Raw genomic sequence first — 20485 nt, 5'->3', positions numbered from 1 at the left:
TCACGTTTGGTCTTACCCACGTAATAAAAGTTACAGGAACATTTACGGAGATATACAACATATTTCATGTTACATGTTATTCTACCTCAAACCTTTATCCTCCCACCTGAATGGGGATGGATAAGGAAGTTCCCCTCTGATCATGGCGTAACAGTGGACACAGTTGTGACAAGGGAAATTGCCATCCGGAATAATAGAAGCTTGTTTCTTCGGCATATCTGACCTTACTAAACAATCCCATAAATTTGAGTCTCTTCTAGCAATACCTTGGGGAGGATTCAAACGTTTTACCAAAGTTGTTGTCACTGTGTAGTAAGTGCTCACTGTCACTTCTGTCCCAAGCCGTTGTCAGGGATACCCGTGCAAAGAAAAGCAATATTAGGAAGGTGTTCCTGATAAGATTACTTAAGAGCAGACTCTGAGCAACCAAAGAGAGCAAGTTCTGGGTCAGGTTCAATGGCCCTCTCATACACCATTGAATACCAGTCAAAAAAGTTCACACAGAAGTGATTTAGTAGGGGTCAGATCCAAAACAAAACGAGTCAATAAAGCACTTTGAGGTTTTACAGCCATCAACCTGGAGGTAAATTCTATGTAGTTTAGTTTTGGACTAATGAAGTCTGTGCATGACCTAGTATTGGTATCAACTGATATCTTGTGGCATTGATGGAACAAGGATGAATATCTATCTAATATATAATATAATATATTTATAATATATATTATATATATAATAATATATATCTAATATATATCTACACAGTCATCCAAAGATCTCAATATTCACACCAGGTCTCCTTGAGATGACTAGTAGAGGCCTCTGTATAGTTGGAATACAAACTGGGAAATTAGGTCAGAGACGAAAGAGGAAGTGAGACACCCCACTCTCTGTTTTTTTTTCTTTTTTTTTCTGGTTCAATGAAAAGACAATGAACTAAGTAGACTAGACCCAGCTGCTATTTCATTGGCGTCTATGGGAGACCCAGCCAGTTAAGTAGACCGAAACAGCATTTTTTATTTTTTTTTCCCAACAGTGAACTACTTTATCTTCATTTATCCACCATCTGTAACAGGTCTTAATTATACACACTGGGAGACGAGGTATTTCGAGTTGGGAGGGTGCTGTAACCGGTCATAAAATGTATTTTGCACAGGGAGGTTTTCAAAAGTTTGGGATTTTCCTTTTCATGTAGTGTCTGACTTGTAAATAGCAGAATATTTTAAATTAGAGTTCAAATGTGTTCTTTAACTGGTTATATTATGCAAATTGCTTCTCTATGAATACGTTTTAAATTGTTACCAGCCTCTTCTCCCTCCATTCAACAAACACCTTATCAGACCAAGGTGGAACAAAAGTATAATTGAAACATATTGGAGTGTGTACAGAGGTGTTGTAGGTGTTTTAGTTTTTAATGACCGTGTTTTTCTTTCTGCTTGCATTTTGTATTTTCATTTTGATGTGTGTATTTTCTGTAATTCAGAGCTCATCTGTAAAAGAGACCTTGGTCTAAGTATGACTCCCTGATAAAAATAAAGGTTAAATGAATTTTTTTTAAAAGGTCACCTCATAAACATGTTTAATAATAGAATAATATATATGCCATTTAGCACATGATTTTATCCAAAGCAACTTACAATCGTGCATGAATTACAAACGCCATGCTCTACCAATTAAGCTACAAAGGACCACTTGTTAATCTGGGTTAGAATTCTTAAAGAATGTATCAAAACAAAGTTGTTGCCTGTCAGTTTGGTTGGGCATTCTGTTTTGGAGAAAAGCATGGCTGGAAGAGAGCAATTTGTTGTGATCCTGACTTCCATATTTAGTCACAGGGAGGAGTCTGTGTCTAACACATCAGGGAAACAATTTTTTTGTTCAATCCTAGATTCCCCTATTACTTTCTGTAACTGTTTCCCCTCGTGTAGTTATCTATTCCATTATTACTGGTCTGGACCTTGTAGTAAAACCACTGATTATATAAAAATTGTGATATTTTTTTAAATATGCTTTCAAGAAATTGCCTTGCTTTTATCTGAGAGTATTTCCCATCAACTCTAACCTTATGCTGCTCATTCATGATATTGATTTAATCTCATATAGAGTCGATCCCTGATTAATAATTGATTCTCCCAGATCCTCCTATACTGATGATAACCACTGTTTGTCTACATGTAGTCGTCGTTTTCCTTTACTACTGGTCTGTAGGCTGCCTTGCACAGTAAACTCCCATCCAGCTGGGGGCGCTGTTGTTTTTTTCTGGCTTCGTCAACATCTATTCTAGAACCAAGGAGTTCTCTACAATTCTTTGAGTAGAACACGGGATGGTCGATTGACCGTGGATTTAAATTGTCAGTGGCGATGTCTTGCTGTGTATTGTTCTTCTCGAAGAGGAAAGTTGCTGATAATATACAGTTGATTCTGTATGGACCGCTTATTGGGAAGGTTTCTAAGTAGAAATATTTGGTTCTATGGTTCAGTGAGCGATATACATGAAAAGATAATGTCATAAAGTGTTGAAACATGGTGTAAGAAGGTGGTGAATCTTATGCGTTCGGTCTCTGGTTATGAATTGGGTGCTGACAGCCAATCTTTGTTGGATATTTATAGAGCTCTGATCAGGACATCAATTGATTACGGTTGTATAGTTTATGGAACATGTGTGAAGACTTGGCTACCATGGCTGGACCAGTATATAGCTTTAAAGATATGTATTGGTGCATTTAAACCAACATATGTAAGTGCCATACTAGTAGAGGCAGGTGAGATGCCTTTGGAAATATGGTGTAAAAAATGGTCATTAACTAATTGGGTTAGACTGAGAGGTTGAGCATCGCACTGCTACTGTTCTAGATGCCTGTTGTGGATATACTAGTAAACAAGGCAGTCGTTTTTGGTTGGACAGTGTTGTGGATATACTAGTAAACAAGGCAGTAGTTTTTGGTTGGACAGTGTTGTGGAAATATTGAATCAAATATTTCTCAGATACCGGAACTTGTAAAAATTCAATTAGACTTTATTACAAAAGTAACAGAAGCCGAGCAATACCATGGAAGAACTGATCTCTCCAGTCTCAGTACTCAGCTTTTATACATTTCCACTCTTTCATAACATACATAGTCACTTCTTTCTATGTAAATGATTAACACCCCTTGGCCTTGCGCCACCATTATTGTTCTGTCTCAATGCTGGCTTGTTTAACGTCCACATCTGACTTATCTTGCACAAGTTTAGATTATATTGGTGGCGACACCACAGTTGTAATATAAAAAAATAAAAATACATTTGTTGCATATAAATGTTCCTAATATAGGTGCATTTCTAATATTACGTGATTAATAATACAAACATGTCTTTCCAGTATGGAACATGTCTCCCACATTTTTTGACATGCGTTTTTCTGGATATTTTTTATGTTATTCTGTCTCTCACTGTTCAAATAAACCTACCATTAAAATTATAGACTGATCCTTTCTTTATCGGTGGGCAAACGTACAAAATCAGCAGGGGATCAAATACTTTTTCCCCCCACTGTATACATGGCTTGTGGTTCTAGTATTGATTGGCTAAAGTACACAGTCACTGGACTTCACCAGTTCAGGCCTATGTTGCCTATGAATGATTAACCCATCTGCATGTTCAGCAGTCTCCACAGGATGAGACATGACTCAGAACAGTCAAGTCTGTATTGATCCAGCCTGCCACGTCCACATAGATTCTGCTTACGTTCTGTTTCTTCATGTCTCATGATCAACCCTGTGGTTGATGCTGCTCTGTACACTCACATGAAGTCATCCTTCATTCTGCTTACACATACCTAATAGTTTACCGCATATGGATTCTGATTACTGCTTCTGGAAAATAGTATAGGTAATGGAAAATCCCCATTATGTCATGGAAATTCTCCTACAACAGTTGGAAAGATTGCTGATGAGAGTGGTTTGTGGAAGTTAGAGGTTGGCCATTCTGTGGGGATAGTGGGTGCTCCTCCATGGTTACCCCCAGATCCTGTTGTTGATCTAACCTTGGTAGAGAAAATATAAAATTGGCCAGAAGTCAGTGATATAGGGAAAGTGGTTGATAATTACGTTTGTAGAAGTTTTTATGCATTTTTACCGCTTTTCACAGATGGATCCAAGGACCCAGATAGTGGGCGCAAAGGAGCAGGTGTTTACGTTCCTGATTTTAGGTGCAGATATGTAGAAGACTAACAGGTGAACTGTCAGTATACTCAGTTGAACTGTTGGCGATAGTAGTTGTCCTCCAGTGGGTGGAGGACGTACAACCTCTCAGAATTATACCATTTATAGATACCCATGAGGCTGCACACAATTTGCCCAGCACTGTCCGGGTTAGGGGAGGGTTTGGCCAGCCGGGATGTCCTTGTCTCATCATGCTCTAGCGACTCCTTGTGGCGGGCTGATGTAATATACCAGGGAGATGTGTATACTGTGGCTAAGAAAGTAATATTAAGTGTATGTTGTGTAGTAAGCTATTAGTAGCCCATGTGTCTCACCCTAATAATTAGGTCCCTTTCCTCCCTCATAACTTCTCCTACTGTTCTGACTTGATGGTGCACATGTAGCCTATAGCCTGTTTTAGATAAATGTAATCATTGAATATTGTAAGAGCTTTCATTGTATGCCACATTTATTTATCCTACGGTTCTGACTTGGTGTACATGGAGAATACTGTAAGAATGGCCCATGTTCTGAATTCTGTCGCTGTACATTTCAAAAGTGCTGAACAAATAGTTATATTGACTACGTCCGTCCTAGCTCGCTCATTAATGTCTTAATCGAAATTACAGATGGCCTCTTAACCGCTCATCGTTCCCTTATGCCATAGTTTGTACATCTCAATTGTCAGTAGAAACCACATTTGTTTAAGCAAGTCAGCCATATCAGCTTTGTTTTTTTTAAAAGGCAGTAAATGAGACTGAATTAACTGTTTCGCTGATAGCCAGGTGTAGCGGTGGTAAGGATTCACTCCATGGTGCTGAAAAGAAAGATCTGCTGTTAGTACAGCTTAATGTAGGTCCTAACAGTTTGTGGGCACCTTTTGTCACCGTTATAGTGCAATTAATGTATTGTTTAGTGTTGTGTTGTGTAGTGGCTTTGCTGGCATGCATAAAAATAAAATGGAGTCTTTGTTACCAAAGACTCCATATTCACTCCTTCCTGTGTGAAAAGTGAATGTGATCAGGAGGACCCACTTTGGTCCTTGACTCTTCCCCAAACCCAGACTGTGGAGAACAGAGAAAGTGACTCTAAACCAGTGGATCTCAAACCTTTTGTCACTGTGACCCACATTAAGGGTCTCTACATTCCCTGTGACCCTCCAGATAATCAAAACAATGCCTCCAGCCACAGCTCAGCTGTAAGCAGTGACACAGTAGGACTTGATAGCAGACCACTATTGGATCCCAACCCACCATTGAATCCCAGCCCACCATGGGAATTAAAAGGCAGGATGTCCACCTCAGTCTTTCGGAAAGAAACTTCACCAAATGAACAGATACAGTTGTGGCCAAAATATATTCCCAGTCTTGCACTTTTCTTAAATAATGCCCTATTACTTCTAAAATAAAGTTGAAATTGAAAAATAAAGTTTGGTCTCCACATTTTGTTGGATGTTTTTCAACATCGTAGTAGAACCAATTACATTTTTGTAAACTTAAGTTAACTATTTTTATTTTGACAAATGGCATGTTTCACTATAACTAAGCCTTAACACACAATCTGGTTTTCGCTGAAATTATTTTCTTCTTGTTTACTTTTTAGTTACTTGTTTACTTTTTACTCATTAAACAGTGATGGTCTTGTTGGAAACTCACAGGTCCCTCCTTCATTAGAAACAGGAAGTCCTGGTGGTTTGTCTTGTAAGTCGCTCTGGATAAGAGCGTCTGCTAAATGACGTAAATGTAATGTCTCTCAGGGTGATGAGAACATGGTCAGACTGATGTTAGTGATAGTGAAACATGTATACTTCTTTCCAAGAGTGTCTCTCATCCATTTTCACCTATTACTGCTAATAAATTGTTATTTCAATCTTTCAGGAAGTAATGATATACTATATATATATAGACTCCTGCCTGATAAGTGCATGTTGTATAAGTGTAAATTCTGTTTTAAGTGAACTACAGTGTTCTTCCAGCCCCAATTCAATAACATTCTTTGTAATATCTCCTGTAATGGAATTCTCTTGTTTAGTGCACGCTGGCAGGTAGCTTAGTGGTTAGAGTGTTGGGCCAGTAACCGAAAGGTTGCTGGATCAAATCCCCGTAAAAACGTAAAAATCTGTTGTTCTACTCCTGAGAAAGGCAGTTGTCACGATTATCGTCGGTGAAGGAGGACCAAAATGCAGCAGGACTGTGTTTGTTCATTTTGATCATTTATTAAATCAAAATGAACACAAAAACAACAAAACAAACTCACGATCACCGAACAGTCTTCTCAGGCTCATACACGCTAGACAAGGAACAGTGCCCAAAAACCCCGGAATAAACAAATCAAATCCCCTACAACAAACACACCACCCCGAATACCATAAAACGAATACCCTCTGCCACGTCCTGACCAAACTACAATACCAATTAACCCTTATACTGGCCAGGACGTGACAGCAGTTAACCCACTGAGTGCCGTGGATGTCGATTATGGCAACCCCATTCACCTCTGATTCAGAGGGGTTAAGTTAAATGCAGAAGACACAATTCAGTTGTACAACTGACTAGGTATCCCTCTTTCCCCATTTCACTTCAGTTCCAAGCAGTTGAAGTTGTCAGGAATTGCCCGTGTTGTCTTTCAATTCATTTCATGCAGGAAATGATCATCCTAGATCACTCTTACATATTGTAACGGGTTCGCTGCATTGTAGTTATTTCTTAACATTATTACTGGTCTGTACCTTGTAGTAAAACCCGATCCACCTGGGGGCACTGTAGTGTGTTAATAGGCTCTCCATCCGCTGATACAAACAGAAGAAGACGAAAACGATGCGGAAGCAGGGTTGCCATGTTCGTCGTTTTTAGGCTACTTTGAAACGATGTCGCGGGTGAAAATGTATTGATCGCTGGTGGCAGGTTTTTGGGCAACTTCTAAATTGAACCGCGGCTGCCATTGCATAACAAAAAATATATATATATATTTCACTGTGACCTGCAGACTATCACGCAGTAAGCAGGCTGTTAGTGAGTTTTTTAAATGAGTTTTGTTATTTTATTTAACATTTATTTAACTATTCAAGTCAGTTAAGAACAAATTCTTATTTACAATGACGGCCTAGGAACAGTGGGTTAACTGCTTTGTTCAGGGTTAACTGCCTTGTTCAGGGTTAACTGCCTTGTTCAGGGTTAACTGCATTGTTCAGGGTTAACTGCCTTGTTCAGGGTTAACTGCCTTGTTCAAGGGTTAACTGCCTTGTTCAGGGTTAACTGCCTTGTTCAGGGTTAACTGCCTTGTTCAGGGTTAACTGCCTTGTTCAAGGGTTAACTGCCTTGTTCAGGGTTAACTGCCTTGTTCAGGGTTAACTGCCTTGTTCAGAGTTAACTGCCTTGTTCAGTCATTGAATGGCGGGGAGGATCGGAGTGGTGTGTGTGTTGAGAGCACTGAGAGAGAGAGTCCTGCAGCAGAGGCAGCTGAATCACAGAAACGGAGCGGCACACATCGTGCCAACTTTTTTTAAAACATTTTTTGTTACCAGTTGTAGGTAGTCTATTTAGATGGGTCATTATGGAGACACCTTTTATTTTTATTCCATAAAAAATATTCATTCGCCAGAACTGATATAATGGCGACAAAGCATTGGAAACGACCTTAGGAGGCGCACTAGAGGGCTTAACTTAGGGATCACGACCTCTTATTATAGATAACAATATCAAGCGAAGGTGTTTCACTCATGCTCAGTTCAAGGGTCTGGAGAGCTGCGCAATTGGACGTTTGACATGGACGTTATGGAACTCCCTCGTGTGCTTGTGTTATGGGAAAAAGTCCACCATGAAAAGCATATTAAATGTGGAGAATGATAGGCTGCATTTGCATCTGTTGGCCATCAAGTAGGCTATTAATATGTATATGCCATTGTAGGCTACCGTAGCCTAGCATTTGATAAAATAGATATGTTGAAATGACGATATTACTGGAGTCGTTGCAAATCAATTTGTGCCTCTTGTATAGCCTACATGGAGCTGGCAAATATATGTGATCAGTAGCCTATAACTCAGTTTGTTGTTGTAGCCTTGTGTTGTTATCATTACAAAATGTGGAAAAAGTCAAGGGGTCTAAATACTTTGCGAATAATCAGACCCCCTTACGTTTTTTGACATTTTGTTACCTTACAGCATTATTCTAAAATTGATTAATAATTTTTTCCCCTCATCAATCTACACGAAATACCCCATAATAACAAAGCCAAAATAGGTTTTTAGAAATATTTGCAAATGTATTAAATATAAAAAACAGAAATACCTTATTTGCATATTCAAACCCTTTGCTATGAGACTAGAAATTGAGCTCAGGTGCATCCTGTTTCCATTGATACTCATGGATGTTTCTACTACTTGATTGGAGCCCACCTGTGGTAAATTCAATTGATTGGATATGATTTGGAAAGACACACACCTGTCTATATAAGGTCCCACAGTTGAAAGTGCATGTCAAAGCAAAAACCAAGCCATGAATTGTCTGTAGAGCGCTGAGACAGGATTGTGTCAAGGCACAGATCTGGGGAGGTCCCCAAGAATACAGTGGCGTCCATCATTCTTAAATGGAAGAAGTTTAAAACCATGACTCTTCATACAGCTGGCCGCCCAGCTAAACTAAGCAATAAGGGGAGAAGGGCCTTGTTGAGGGAGGTGACCAAGATCCTGATGGTGACTCTGACAGAGCTCCAGAGTTCCTCTGTGGAGATGGGAGAACCTTCCAGAAGGACAACCATTTCTGCAGCACTCCACCAATCAAAATGGCCAGACAGAAGCCACTCCTCAGTAAAAGGCACATGACAGCCCGCTTGGAGTTTGCCAAAAGGCACCTTTTTCTCTGGTCTGATGAAACCAAGATTGAACTCTTTGGCCTGAATGCCAAGCTTCACGTCTGGAGGAAACCTGGCACCATCCCTACGGTGAAGCATGGTGGTGGCAGAATCATGCTGTGGGGATGGTTTTCAGCAGCAGGGACTGGAAGACTAGTCAGGATCGAGGGAAAGATGAATGGAGCAAAGTACAGAGAGATCCTTGATGAAAACCTGCTCCAGAGCACTCAGGACCTCAGACTGGGGGCAGGACAACGACCCTAAGCACACAGCCAAGACAATGCAGGAGTGGCTTCGGGACAAGTCTCAGAATGTCCTTGAGTGGCCCAGCCAGAGCCCGGACTTGAACCCGATCTAACATCTCTGGAGAGACCTGAAAATACCTGTACAGCGAAGCTCCCCATCCAACCTGACAGAGCTTGAGAGGATCTGCAGAGATGAATGGGAGAAACTCCCCAAATACAGGTGTGCCAAGCTTGTAGTGTCATACCCAAGAAGACAGGACAATAACCTAAAACACAAATCTACACTGGAGTTGCTTACTAAGAAGACAGTGAATGTTCCCGAGTGGCCGAGTTACAGTTTGGACATAAATCTACTTGAAAATCTATGGTAAGACCTGAAAATGGTTGTCTAGCAATGATCAACAAACAATTTGACAGAGCTTGAAGAATTGTGAAAAGAATAATGGGCAAATGTTGCACAATCCAGTTGTGGAAAGCTCTTTGAGACTTACCCAGAAAGACTCACAGCTGTAATCGCTGCCAAAGGTGCTTTTACAAAGTATTGACTCCAGGGTGTGAATTGAGTTAGCTCAATGAAATTGCCACCAACCTCCTGTGGTATGAATAGTTTCTGAAGGCACTGTAGCATAAATAAATCGTGGGGTGTTAGTCAAAGTCCTTTTTTAACTGTAATCGGAGAGGAAGAGGTGAAGCGAGAAGTTTTACTCTCGCCAAAAGTCTGTCAAAAATAAGCCCGATGCGTTTCTATGTACGGAAGTCCAGAGAGGACATATAAATAAATAAAATAATCCTTTGTTATGTCGAGATCACAACTTATTTATCTCATGATCACGGCATAACAAAAGTAGTTTATAAGTTATAATGTTAGCAAGCTCTTGGGGCATCTAAATCCTCGTGGGGCATATAAGCCCTGAACGATGCCTGGCAGGCAGTCCTGTCTCCCAGGCTGTACTGTCTCCCAGGCTGTACTGTCTCCCAGGCTGTACTGTCTCCCAGGCTGTACTGTCTCCCAGGCTGTGTGCCAACACCAAGACCACAGCCAATCGTATGCAAGCAACAATGCAGCTAACTTGGCTAGTCTTGTGAGCGAACTTGCTAGTTATCTAGGTAGTCTTGTTAGCTAGCTAGCTAGTTTATTATCTATGCTGGTTGTTAGCTTGCATAACTGATATGTGTATAGTTGTAAGGGACAGTTCATGTAGTCCGGATAATATAATGCATTTACAGAGTCGGCAAGCTCCATTCCTGACAAGCTGCTCAGATTCAATAGCCACCTCAGAGGCTGATAAATCAGGGTGCTGCTTGTAGGCTGCAAGGAGCCTTACATATGAAACAGTCTACAAGGCAGCATCCTGATTTATCAGCCTCTGAGGCTGAAATTGAATCTGATCAGCCTGTCAAGAATTGAGCTCACCCACTGTAAATTGTTATATTATCCACAAAACATGAAGTGTCCCTTATAATTATACACATATCAGTTATGCAAGCTAACAACTAGCACAGATAACTTGCCAGCTAGCTAACGAGACTACCTAGCTAACTAGCTAGCTCCCAAGACTACCTAGCTAACTAGCTAACTAACGAGACTACCTAGCTAACTAGCTAGCTAACGAGACTACCTAGCTAACTAGCTAGCTCACAAGACTAGCCAAGTTAGTTGCGTTGTTCCTTGCATGCGATTGGCTGTGGTCTTGGGGGCGGCACTAAGTTGACCGCATTTAAAATACCCAAATGCGGGACAACATAATGATTTTGCGGGACAGCGTAGCCTACATTAATAAAAACATTTGTCAGCACCCCTCCACACACACACACAAATCCAACTCCCACTCACGGAGGAAGTGCAAATTGTTTAGGTGCTGGAGAGCAATACAAATCTAAATAATGTCCTAATTTCTCAATGTTTGTAGCCTATTGAATATCATTATGGAATATGCATAAAACGCATCCTCCAATTGCAAACGTCTGCCTATGCCGACACATATTGTCTCAAGAGTTTTTCAAATTTATTTTATACCATCAAACACCAAGTTACGCATTCCTAATTAAAAAAAAAGGCCATGCTATCCTCACTGTCAATCGTGAATGATAGTTCTTCACGTTTTATCAGTGAAATGTCCAAACTGTGTCTCCATGCCGACCAATTGATCTCAAGCAGTTGCATGGGAAATATGTGTTTAGATCCTGTTTCATAAGAAATGAGGTGGTGTTTTTTGGAGTAACAATAATGGATATTGTTATGTAGAATATGAATGAATCATTATGTGATCTTCCAAGACATTGATTCAGCTTTGATCTAACTTTATTAAACGAGAACCATTGTGAGAAGTGATGGAGTACGTCACTCCCGCAGCACCATACCCGTGCAGTCTGCTGCACCAAAACAAACAATTGAAGTGCACCTAGCTTACTCTTTTGCCTGCGCAAATATTTGGTGATGCAGAAACTACAGACCACAAAATCTGAGAATATTTGGCCAAGGAAACATTTCTGGTTGGTCTTAGGGAATGTAAAAAAGTTAGGAAGGGAGACTTTTTAAAATGGGATTGAGAGAAGTAGCAGCAAAGGTGTTAATATGAGCAACTAATGAACACGGAGAGAGCCTCACAAGTTTGATGAAATGACTTTATATCTTTCAGTCTAATATGGCCATTTACTTACTGTGGTAGATCTTCATCAGAACAACATGTTTTGTAAGTCGTTGGGCCTACCGTCCTCTTCAAAATTAGCTGGAGCAAAGATAATGGATATACTGACCAAGATACATGTCTCTCCGCCCTAACAACGTAGCCCGCGCTACAGACGGCTATATCGGTCTGCTAATACAAGAATAGTAAAGGCCCAGTGCAGTACTTTAGTGAAAAATAATGTTTTTGTCCCGCTTTTTGTGTGTAGTTGGGACTAGCTGTCCTCTCCAAGCTTAGCTTGAATTTAGCCCAAAAGGATTTAGAGAAATATGCTAGTTAAATGTGGGACATGATTGTTTGGTTGTGGGACGCAGGACAAAGGGACAAAATGCGGGACTGTCTCACACAATCCAGGACATGTGGTCACCCTAGGTGGCACACAGCCTGGGAGACAGGGCTGCCTGTCAGGCATCGTTCAGGGCTTAAATAACCTGCATTGCATAAATGCAGGCACAGGGCTCCTTGAGGAAGTGGTTATCATGCTCCTGAATAAATGGATTATTGATGCGTGGTAGTTTTGATTATTTTGTGATCTTGACAAAACAACTTTTGTTATGTTGTGATCATGAGATAAAGAGGTCGTGATATTGGCATAACTTTTGTTATGTCGTGCTCATGAGATAAAGAGATTGTGATATTGACATAACTTTTGTTATGTTGTAATGATGAGATAAAGAGGTCGTGATCTCGACATAAAGAGGGAACTTTTTTTTATTTTTTATTCATATGTCCTCGCTGGACTTCCGTAGCAATGGGCTATTTTCGGACGTAAAACTTGTCGCCTTATTTCTGGCCTTTGCGACGACTCCCATTTTTAGGGCGGAGTTACATGAGCATCACGTCATTGCATACAGTTCTCTGCTGTAATGCAATTGATTGGTGTAGATGACATGCATATGTATTGGGGTTGATATCCATACAAGCATCATACTCACAAATATTCTACTCCGATTTTTACCTCAACATAGCCTTGGAAAATGTACCTCAATCCATGGATGGGATACTGCCTGGTACTCTGAATTGTCCCATTATCTTAACTGTTACACAAGAAAATTGAACGACTGCTAGTTTTGAAGTAAACTGGCGTTTTCATTATTGTGCTATTTAGAATGAGTCCCTGATTAGAAGGAGTGGATGGAAACCAGAAGTGTTTTGTCCCTCCAGGATGGACACAGGTGGTTCTATTCATCTGGCCCGGGCGCCCGTGTAGGTGTTTTACACAGAGTGAAAGTTGACTGTATTGGTTTTGTAACCAGGCTGTCTCCCATGTGTGACCCAGGTGTTGTTAAAAACATAACTGAATCCTGCCCATTGAACAGCCCTGGTGTACAGTACATAGTACAATGACATGCTTACCTCATGGTTCACCTCTTGACAACAACATTATAAAATAAAAAAGTAAGTACAAAAATATATGCTCAATACAGTAACAATCGAATAACAGTAGAATAACAGTAGAATAACAATAGAATAACAGTAGAATAACAGTAGAATAATAATAGAATAACAGTAGAATAACAGTAGAATAACAACAGATTATACAACGGGAGGGTCTAATCCTGAATGCTGATTGGTTAAAACCGCATTACAGCCGGTGTCTATTACACAAGTTACCACCGGCTAAATCTATGATGTTAAAATGCCTATTTACTCTGTTCCATCCAATCCACTGAGCAACCCAACTAAACAATTTATAAACTTGATCTCCACTATAAAAAGCATCTAGACATTTTCTCACATTACTTTTAGTCTAACATTTAGTTTTCAACACCAGAGATTTGTATAAACCTTGCTGTTAACACACATGCCAATATATTCTGCAAACACCAACATCTTGGGCATGATCACTTAAATAATATCTGAATATCTGGTCATTTATTTTGGAATGTCTCTCAGGGTATTGAGAGAATGTTTTTGACTGATGTTATTGATTCATAAAAAAATGGTAGCTATACTTTCCAGAAAATACATCTCTCCAAGAGCATTTCTCATCAATTTTGTCCTAATGTTGCTCATTGTGATGATATTGATTTAATCTCGTATATGGAGAAATGATATACAGTTGACTCCTGATGATCAATTGATTCTCCCACATCATCCTATACTGATGAAAACCACTGTTGGTCTACATGTAGTTATTGTTTCCCTTTACTACTTTACTACTGAGGGCAGTGGAGGCTGGTGGGAAGAGCTATAGGAGGACAGCCTCATTGTAATGGCTGGAATGGAATCAATGGAATGGTGAAAAACATATCACATGTGGAAACCATTAATTCCATTCCAGCCATTCCAGCCCTATAGCTCCTCCCACCAGCCTCCACTGATTGGGGGGGGTCAAACTGACCATGCCCATTTCAAGCTTAAATATATTTTTGTAAATTGAGAATATTTAGGCAAGTTAGCTGGCTAACTCAGGGACATGCTTTGTAGTATACAGTGGGGGGGAAAAGTATTTAATCCCCTGCTGATTTTGTACGTTTGCCCACTGATAAAGAAAGGATCAGTCTATAATTTTAATGGTAGGTTTATTTGAACAGTGAGAGACAGAATAATAACAAAAATATCGAGAAAAACGCATGTCAAAAATGTTATAAATTTATTTGCATTTTAATGAGGGAAATAAGTATTTGACCCCCTCACAATCAGAAAGATTTCTGGCTCCCAGGTGTCTTTTATTCAGGTAACGAGCTGAGATTAGGAGCACACTCTTAAAGGGAGTGCTCCTAATCTCAGTTTGTTACCTGTATAAAAGACACCTGTCCACAGAAGCAATCAATCAATCAGATTCCAAACTCTCCACCATGGCCAAGACCAAAGAGCTCTCCAAGGATGTCAGGGACAAGATTGTAGACCTACACAAGGCTGGAATGGGCTACAAGACCATCGCCAAGCAGCTTGGTGAGAAGGTGACAACAGTTGGTGCGATGATGAGCAAATGGAAGAAACACAAAAGAACTGTCAATCTCCCTCGGCCTGGGGCTCCATGCAAGATCTCACCTCGTGGAGTTGCAATGATCATGAGAACGGTGAGGAATCAGCCCAGAACTACACGGGAGGATCTTGTCAATGATCTCAAGGCAGCTGGGACCATAGTCACTAAGAAAACAATTGGTAACACACTACGCCGTGAAGGACTGAAATTCCGCAGTGCCCGCAAGGTCCCCCTGCTCAAGAATACATATACATGCCCGTCTGAAGTTTGCCAATGAACATCTGAATGATTCAGAGGACAACTGGTGAAAGTGTTGTGGTCAGATGAGACCAAAATGGAGCTCTTTGGCATCAACTCAAGTCGCCGTGTTTGGAGGAGGAGGAATGCTGCCTATGACCCCAAGAACGCCATCCCCACCGTCTAACATGGAGGTGGAAACATTATGCTTTGGGGGTGTTTTTCTGCTAAGGGGACAGGACAACTTCACCGCATCATTTGACGGGCCATGTACTGTCAAATCTTGGGTGAGAACCTCCTTCCCTCAGCAAGGGCATTGAAAATGGGTCGTGGATGGGTATTCCAGCATGACAATGACCCAAAACACACGGCCAAGGCAACAAAGGAGTGGCTCAAGAAGAAGCACATTAAGGTCCTGGAGTGGCCTAGCCAGTCTCCAGACCTTAATCCCATAGAAAATCTGTGGTGGGAGCTGAAGGTTCGAGTTGCCAAACGTCAGCCTCGAAACCTTAATGACTTGGAGAAGATCTGCAAAGAGGAGTGGGACAAAATCCCTCCTGAGATGTGTGCAAACCTGGTGGCCAACAACAAGAAACGTCTGACCTCTGTGATTGCCAACAAGGGTTTTGCCACCAAGTACTAAGTCATGTTTTGCAGAGGGGTCAAATATTTATTTCCCTCATAAAAATGCAAATCATCACAAATAATCACTATGATTATTATTATTTGACCATGCTGGTCATTTATGAACATTTTAACATTTTAACATTTTGACCATGTTCTGTTTTAATATCCACCCTGCACAGCCAGAAGAGGACTGGCCACCCCTCATAGCCTGGTTCCTCTCTAGGTTTCTTCCTAGGTTTTTGGCCTTTCTAGGGAGTTTTTCCTAGGGAGTTTTTCCTAGCCACCGTGCTTCTTTCACATGCTTTGCTTGCTGTTTGGGGTTTTAGGCTGGGTTTCTGTACAGCACTTTGAGAATATCAGCTGATGTACGAAGGGCTATATAAAAATAAATTTGATTTGATTTGATTTGATTTTATAACATTTTTGACATGCATTTTTCTGGATTTTTTGTTGTTATTCTGTCCCTCACTGTTCACATAAACCTACCATTAAAATTATAGACTGATCATTTCTTTGTAAGTGGGCAAATGAACAAAATCAGCAGGGGATCAAATACTTTTCCCCACCACTGTACACCTCTGGCTTTCGGCTGGCTGTTTTGCACAATAATAAACCCCCATCCATCTGGCGACGCTGTTGTCTGTTTCCGGGTTCCAGAAGAACCAAGGAGTTTAAAATCATTCCTCGACTGGAACACGGAAGTAGGACTGGAGGTGAACAGAGATCTGTATTTAATGATGAGATGCTCATGTCACTCAGTCCAGACAATAGAAGTCGTTGTCCCAAAAGTAGGAATGCAGGCGACAAGATTAGGTCCGAAATAAACCCATTGAAACGCATCGATGTAATTTTGGACAGATTTAGGCGAGAGTGTAACCTCTCGCTTCGCCATTCCTCTCTGAGGTGACTCTGTTTTGATTTTGAACGTTATTTTTGTGGAGTAAAGAAAGACTAAATAGGCTACCCAACTCCCAGTCGTCTGAAATATGTCTAAACTACAGTCGTTTCGTGTGTTTTTAAATGAGCGTTTAACGGCGGCTGCTGTGGAGATTTTCGGGGAAGTTGAGAAAACGGTAGTGAAATACCAGGAGGAGAATGATCGGCTACGGAGATTGCTGGAGATCACATCAGAGGTTCAACTATGTAGAACAGGTACGTATGTAGATATACTGATAGGTAGCTATAGTTATACTCAATTAGTAAAATGCTTAGGTAAATAGAGATCACAATTTCAACCAAATGTTTTTTGGTTGTTCTACCTACCTAACTACTGTATATATTGGTCTACAGGACTACAGCAATCAAGCTTTTATCTGCGAATGTGTAATTTACTAGATTAAATAAACCATTAAAGCCATGAACAATTATTACGTAGGCCTATGATTATATAGTTGTCTGCATATTTTATTACTTATCTAAAGCCTTCGCATTTGATTGTATTTGTCACATGCTTCATAAACTAACAGTGAAATGCTTACTTATGTCCCTCGTACTCAGTAGCACCACCTTGTTAAAAAATCCTGTGGAGAACTCTGACAATGAGTAACAATACTGTTGTATACACAGGGTACCAGTATAGCTGTATACACGGGGTACCAGTATGGATATATACACAGGGTACCAGTATAGCTGTATACACAGGGTACCAGTATAGCTGTATACATAGGGTACCAGTATGGATATATATACACGGGGTACCAGAATGGATATATACACAGTGTACCAGAATGGATATATACACAGGGTACCAGAATATCTGTATACACAGGGTACCAGTATAGCTGTATACACAGGGCACCAGTATGGATATATATACACGGGGTACCAGAATGGATATATATACACAGTGTACCAGAATGGATATATACACCGGGTACCAGTATAGCTGTTTTCACAGGGTACCAGTATAGCTGTATACACGGGGTACCAGTATAGCTGTATACACGGGGTACCAGTATAGCTGTATACACGGGGTACCAGTATAGCTGTTTACACGGGGTACCAGTATAGCTGTATACACGGGGTACCAGTATAGCTGTATACACGGGGTACCAGTATAGCTGTATACACGGGGTACCAGTATAGCTGTATACACAGGGTACCAGTATGGATATATATACACGGGGTACCAGAATGGATATATACACAGTGTACCAGAATGGATATATACACAGGGTACCAGTATAGCTGTTTTCACAGGGTACCAGTATAGCTGTTTTCACAGGGTACCAGTATAGCTGTATACACGGGGTACCAGTATAGCTGTATACGCGGGGTACCAGTATAGCTGTATACGCGGGGTACCAGTATAGCTGTATACACGGGGTACCAGTATAGCTGTATACACGGGGTACCAGTATAGCTGTATACACGGGGTACCAGTATAGCTGTATACACGGGGTACCGGTATAGCTGTATACACAGGGTACCAGTATAGCTGTATACACAGGGTACCAGTATGGATATATACACAGTATAGCTGTATACACAGGGTACCAGTATAGCTGTATACACAGGGTACCAGTATGGATATATACACAGGGTACCAGTACCGAGTCGATGTGGCTTATGACTTTCCACTGACTGCTCATAATATTTTAGTTTTTTCTGAATATGAAAGTTATGTTTTTTTTTGTCATCTACATTTGAGTTTCCATTCAACACTGCAGTGAATGTCAATGTTTCTATATCTGTTTTTTCACATTGGAACATATATATACATGTTTTTTTGTCTGAGTCAACATAAGCATTTAGAAATGGCATTGTGACTCAGGCATGTCTAAAGTCTGTATAGGTAACCTCTGCTCCTCCTCTCCTTCCCTCCAGACTCCCTGCAGCTCTCTGTCTCTGAAGAGGAGGTTCCCCCTGAGCAGCAGCACTGTGAGCAGGAGTGGAGCCCCAGTCTGGGACAGGAGGACCCAGAGACCACACAGATTAAAGAGGAACAGGAGGAAGTCAGGACCAGTCAGGAGGAAGAGCAGCTTCAACGTCTGCAGCCTGATGTCATAGAGTCCGTATTCACTCCTTCCTGTGTGAAAAGTGAATGTGATCAGATGGACCCACATCAAGAAGCCATACTAGCTGAACACCCAACTCTCAGTCCACTGAAAACGTCTAAACTACAGTCGTTTCGTGTGTTGTTAAATGAATGTTTAACAGCATCTGCTGCTGTGGAGATTCTTGGTGCGGTTGAGGAAACTGTAGCAGAGTACCAGGAAGAGAATGATCTGCTACGGAGACTGCTGGGGAGGACACCAGAGATAAAACTACGTAGAATAGGTTAGTATGTGTATCTACTGATAGTTAGCTATAGTTCTAGTAAATTAATAAACTGTTTAGGCTTTGTGATCACCATTTCAACATTTTGTAGAAGTGGTTTTAGCCCCGACGTGGCTGTGCTTTCCCTTTGCTTGGACAGCAGCTCCACACATTTATGTTGCCATTCTGACTCCAGTGCTACATTGGTGCTAAACCGTTCCTTTTGATTAGCTGAGGATGATGATTTGGTCAAGTGTGATACGCTCTGTCTATACTGAACAAAAATATCAACGCAACATGCAACAATTTCAAAGATTTTACTGAGTTAAAATATATATACGGAAATCAGTCAATTGAAATAAATACATTTGGCCCTAATCTATGGATTTCACATGACTGGGAATATACATATGCATCTGTTGGTCACAGATATTTTTTAAAAAGAAATAGAGGCGTGGTTTAAAAAACAAGTCAGTATCTGGTGTGACCATTTACCTCATGCAGCGCGACACATCTCCTTTGCATAGAGTTGATCAGGCTGTTGATTGTGGCCTGTGGAATGTTGTCCCACTTCTCTTCCATGGCTGTGAGAAGTTTCTGGATATTGGTGGGAAATGGAACACGCTGTCGTACGCGTCGATCCAGAGATTTCAAAACATGCTCAATGGGAGACATGTCTGGTGAGTATACAGGCCATGGAAGAACTGGGACATTTTCAGCTTCCAGGAATTGTGTACAGATCCTAGCGACATGGGGCCTTGTATTATCATGCTGAAACATGAGGTGATGGCGGCAGATGAATGGCACCACAATGGGCCTCAGGATCTCGTCAAGGTATTTCTGTGCATTCAAATTGCCATAGATAAAATGCAATTGTGTTTGTTGTCCGTTGCTTATGCCTTATGCCTCCAAAATTATGTTGGAGGTGGCTTATGGCAGAGAAATTAACATTTAATTATCTTGCAACAGCTCTGGTGGACATTCCTGCAGTCAACATGCCATTTGCACGCTCCCTCAAGTTGAGACATCTGTGGCATTGGGTTCGTGTGACAAAACTGCACATTTTATAGTGGCCTTTTATTGGCCCCAACACAAGGTGCACCTGTGTAATGATTATGCTGTTTAATCAGCTTCTTGATATTGCACACCTGTCGGATGGATGGATTATCTTGGCAAAGGAGAAATGCTCACTAACAGGGATGTAAACAAATTTGTGAAAACTTTTTGAGAGAAATACGTTTTTTGTGCATATGGACAATTTCTGTGATCTTTTGTTTCTGCTCATGAAACATGGGACCAACACTTTACATGTTGCGTTTATATTTTTGGTCAGTGTAGGAACAATTGATCCTTGATTGCTATACAGATTTGGAAACCTTGAACACTAAACTTAATTATCATCCAAAATAACTTTACAAATACCAAAAAAAACAACTGTTTTTGCTTTGTCATTATGGGATATTATGTGTAG

The 20485-nt window shown here is 40.7% G+C and overlaps 2 protein-coding genes across 3 annotated transcripts in view; both read left to right on the top strand.

Annotated features, from left to right (window-relative positions):
• Nucleotides 1–20485, top strand: part of LOC106578114 (oocyte zinc finger protein XlCOF6.1) — a 97789-nt gene that overhangs the window by 27644 nt on the left and 49660 nt on the right. The gene's annotated exons all lie outside the window — the stretch shown is intronic.
• The window catches only part of LOC106578116 (oocyte zinc finger protein XlCOF6-like), a 34054-nt gene continuing 30017 nt past the window's right edge, over nt 16449–20485 (top strand). For both annotated transcript variants that reach the window (XM_045701605.1, XM_014156721.2), the window contains exons 1-2: nt 16449–16908; nt 18583–19035. In XM_045701605.1, the coding sequence (XP_045557561.1) occupies nt 16743–16908; nt 18583–19035 (619 nt within the window). In that variant the 5' untranslated portion in view covers nt 16449–16742. The remainder of the gene's footprint in view (nt 16909–18582; nt 19036–20485) is intronic.

Source organism: Salmo salar, chromosome ssa18, assembly GCF_905237065.1.
Source record: "Salmo salar chromosome ssa18, Ssal_v3.1, whole genome shotgun sequence".
NCBI lineage: Eukaryota > Metazoa > Chordata > Actinopteri > Salmoniformes > Salmonidae > Salmo > Salmo salar.
Note: the sequence above shows the minus strand (reverse complement) of the source record. Positions and strands in the feature narration are given on the sequence as shown.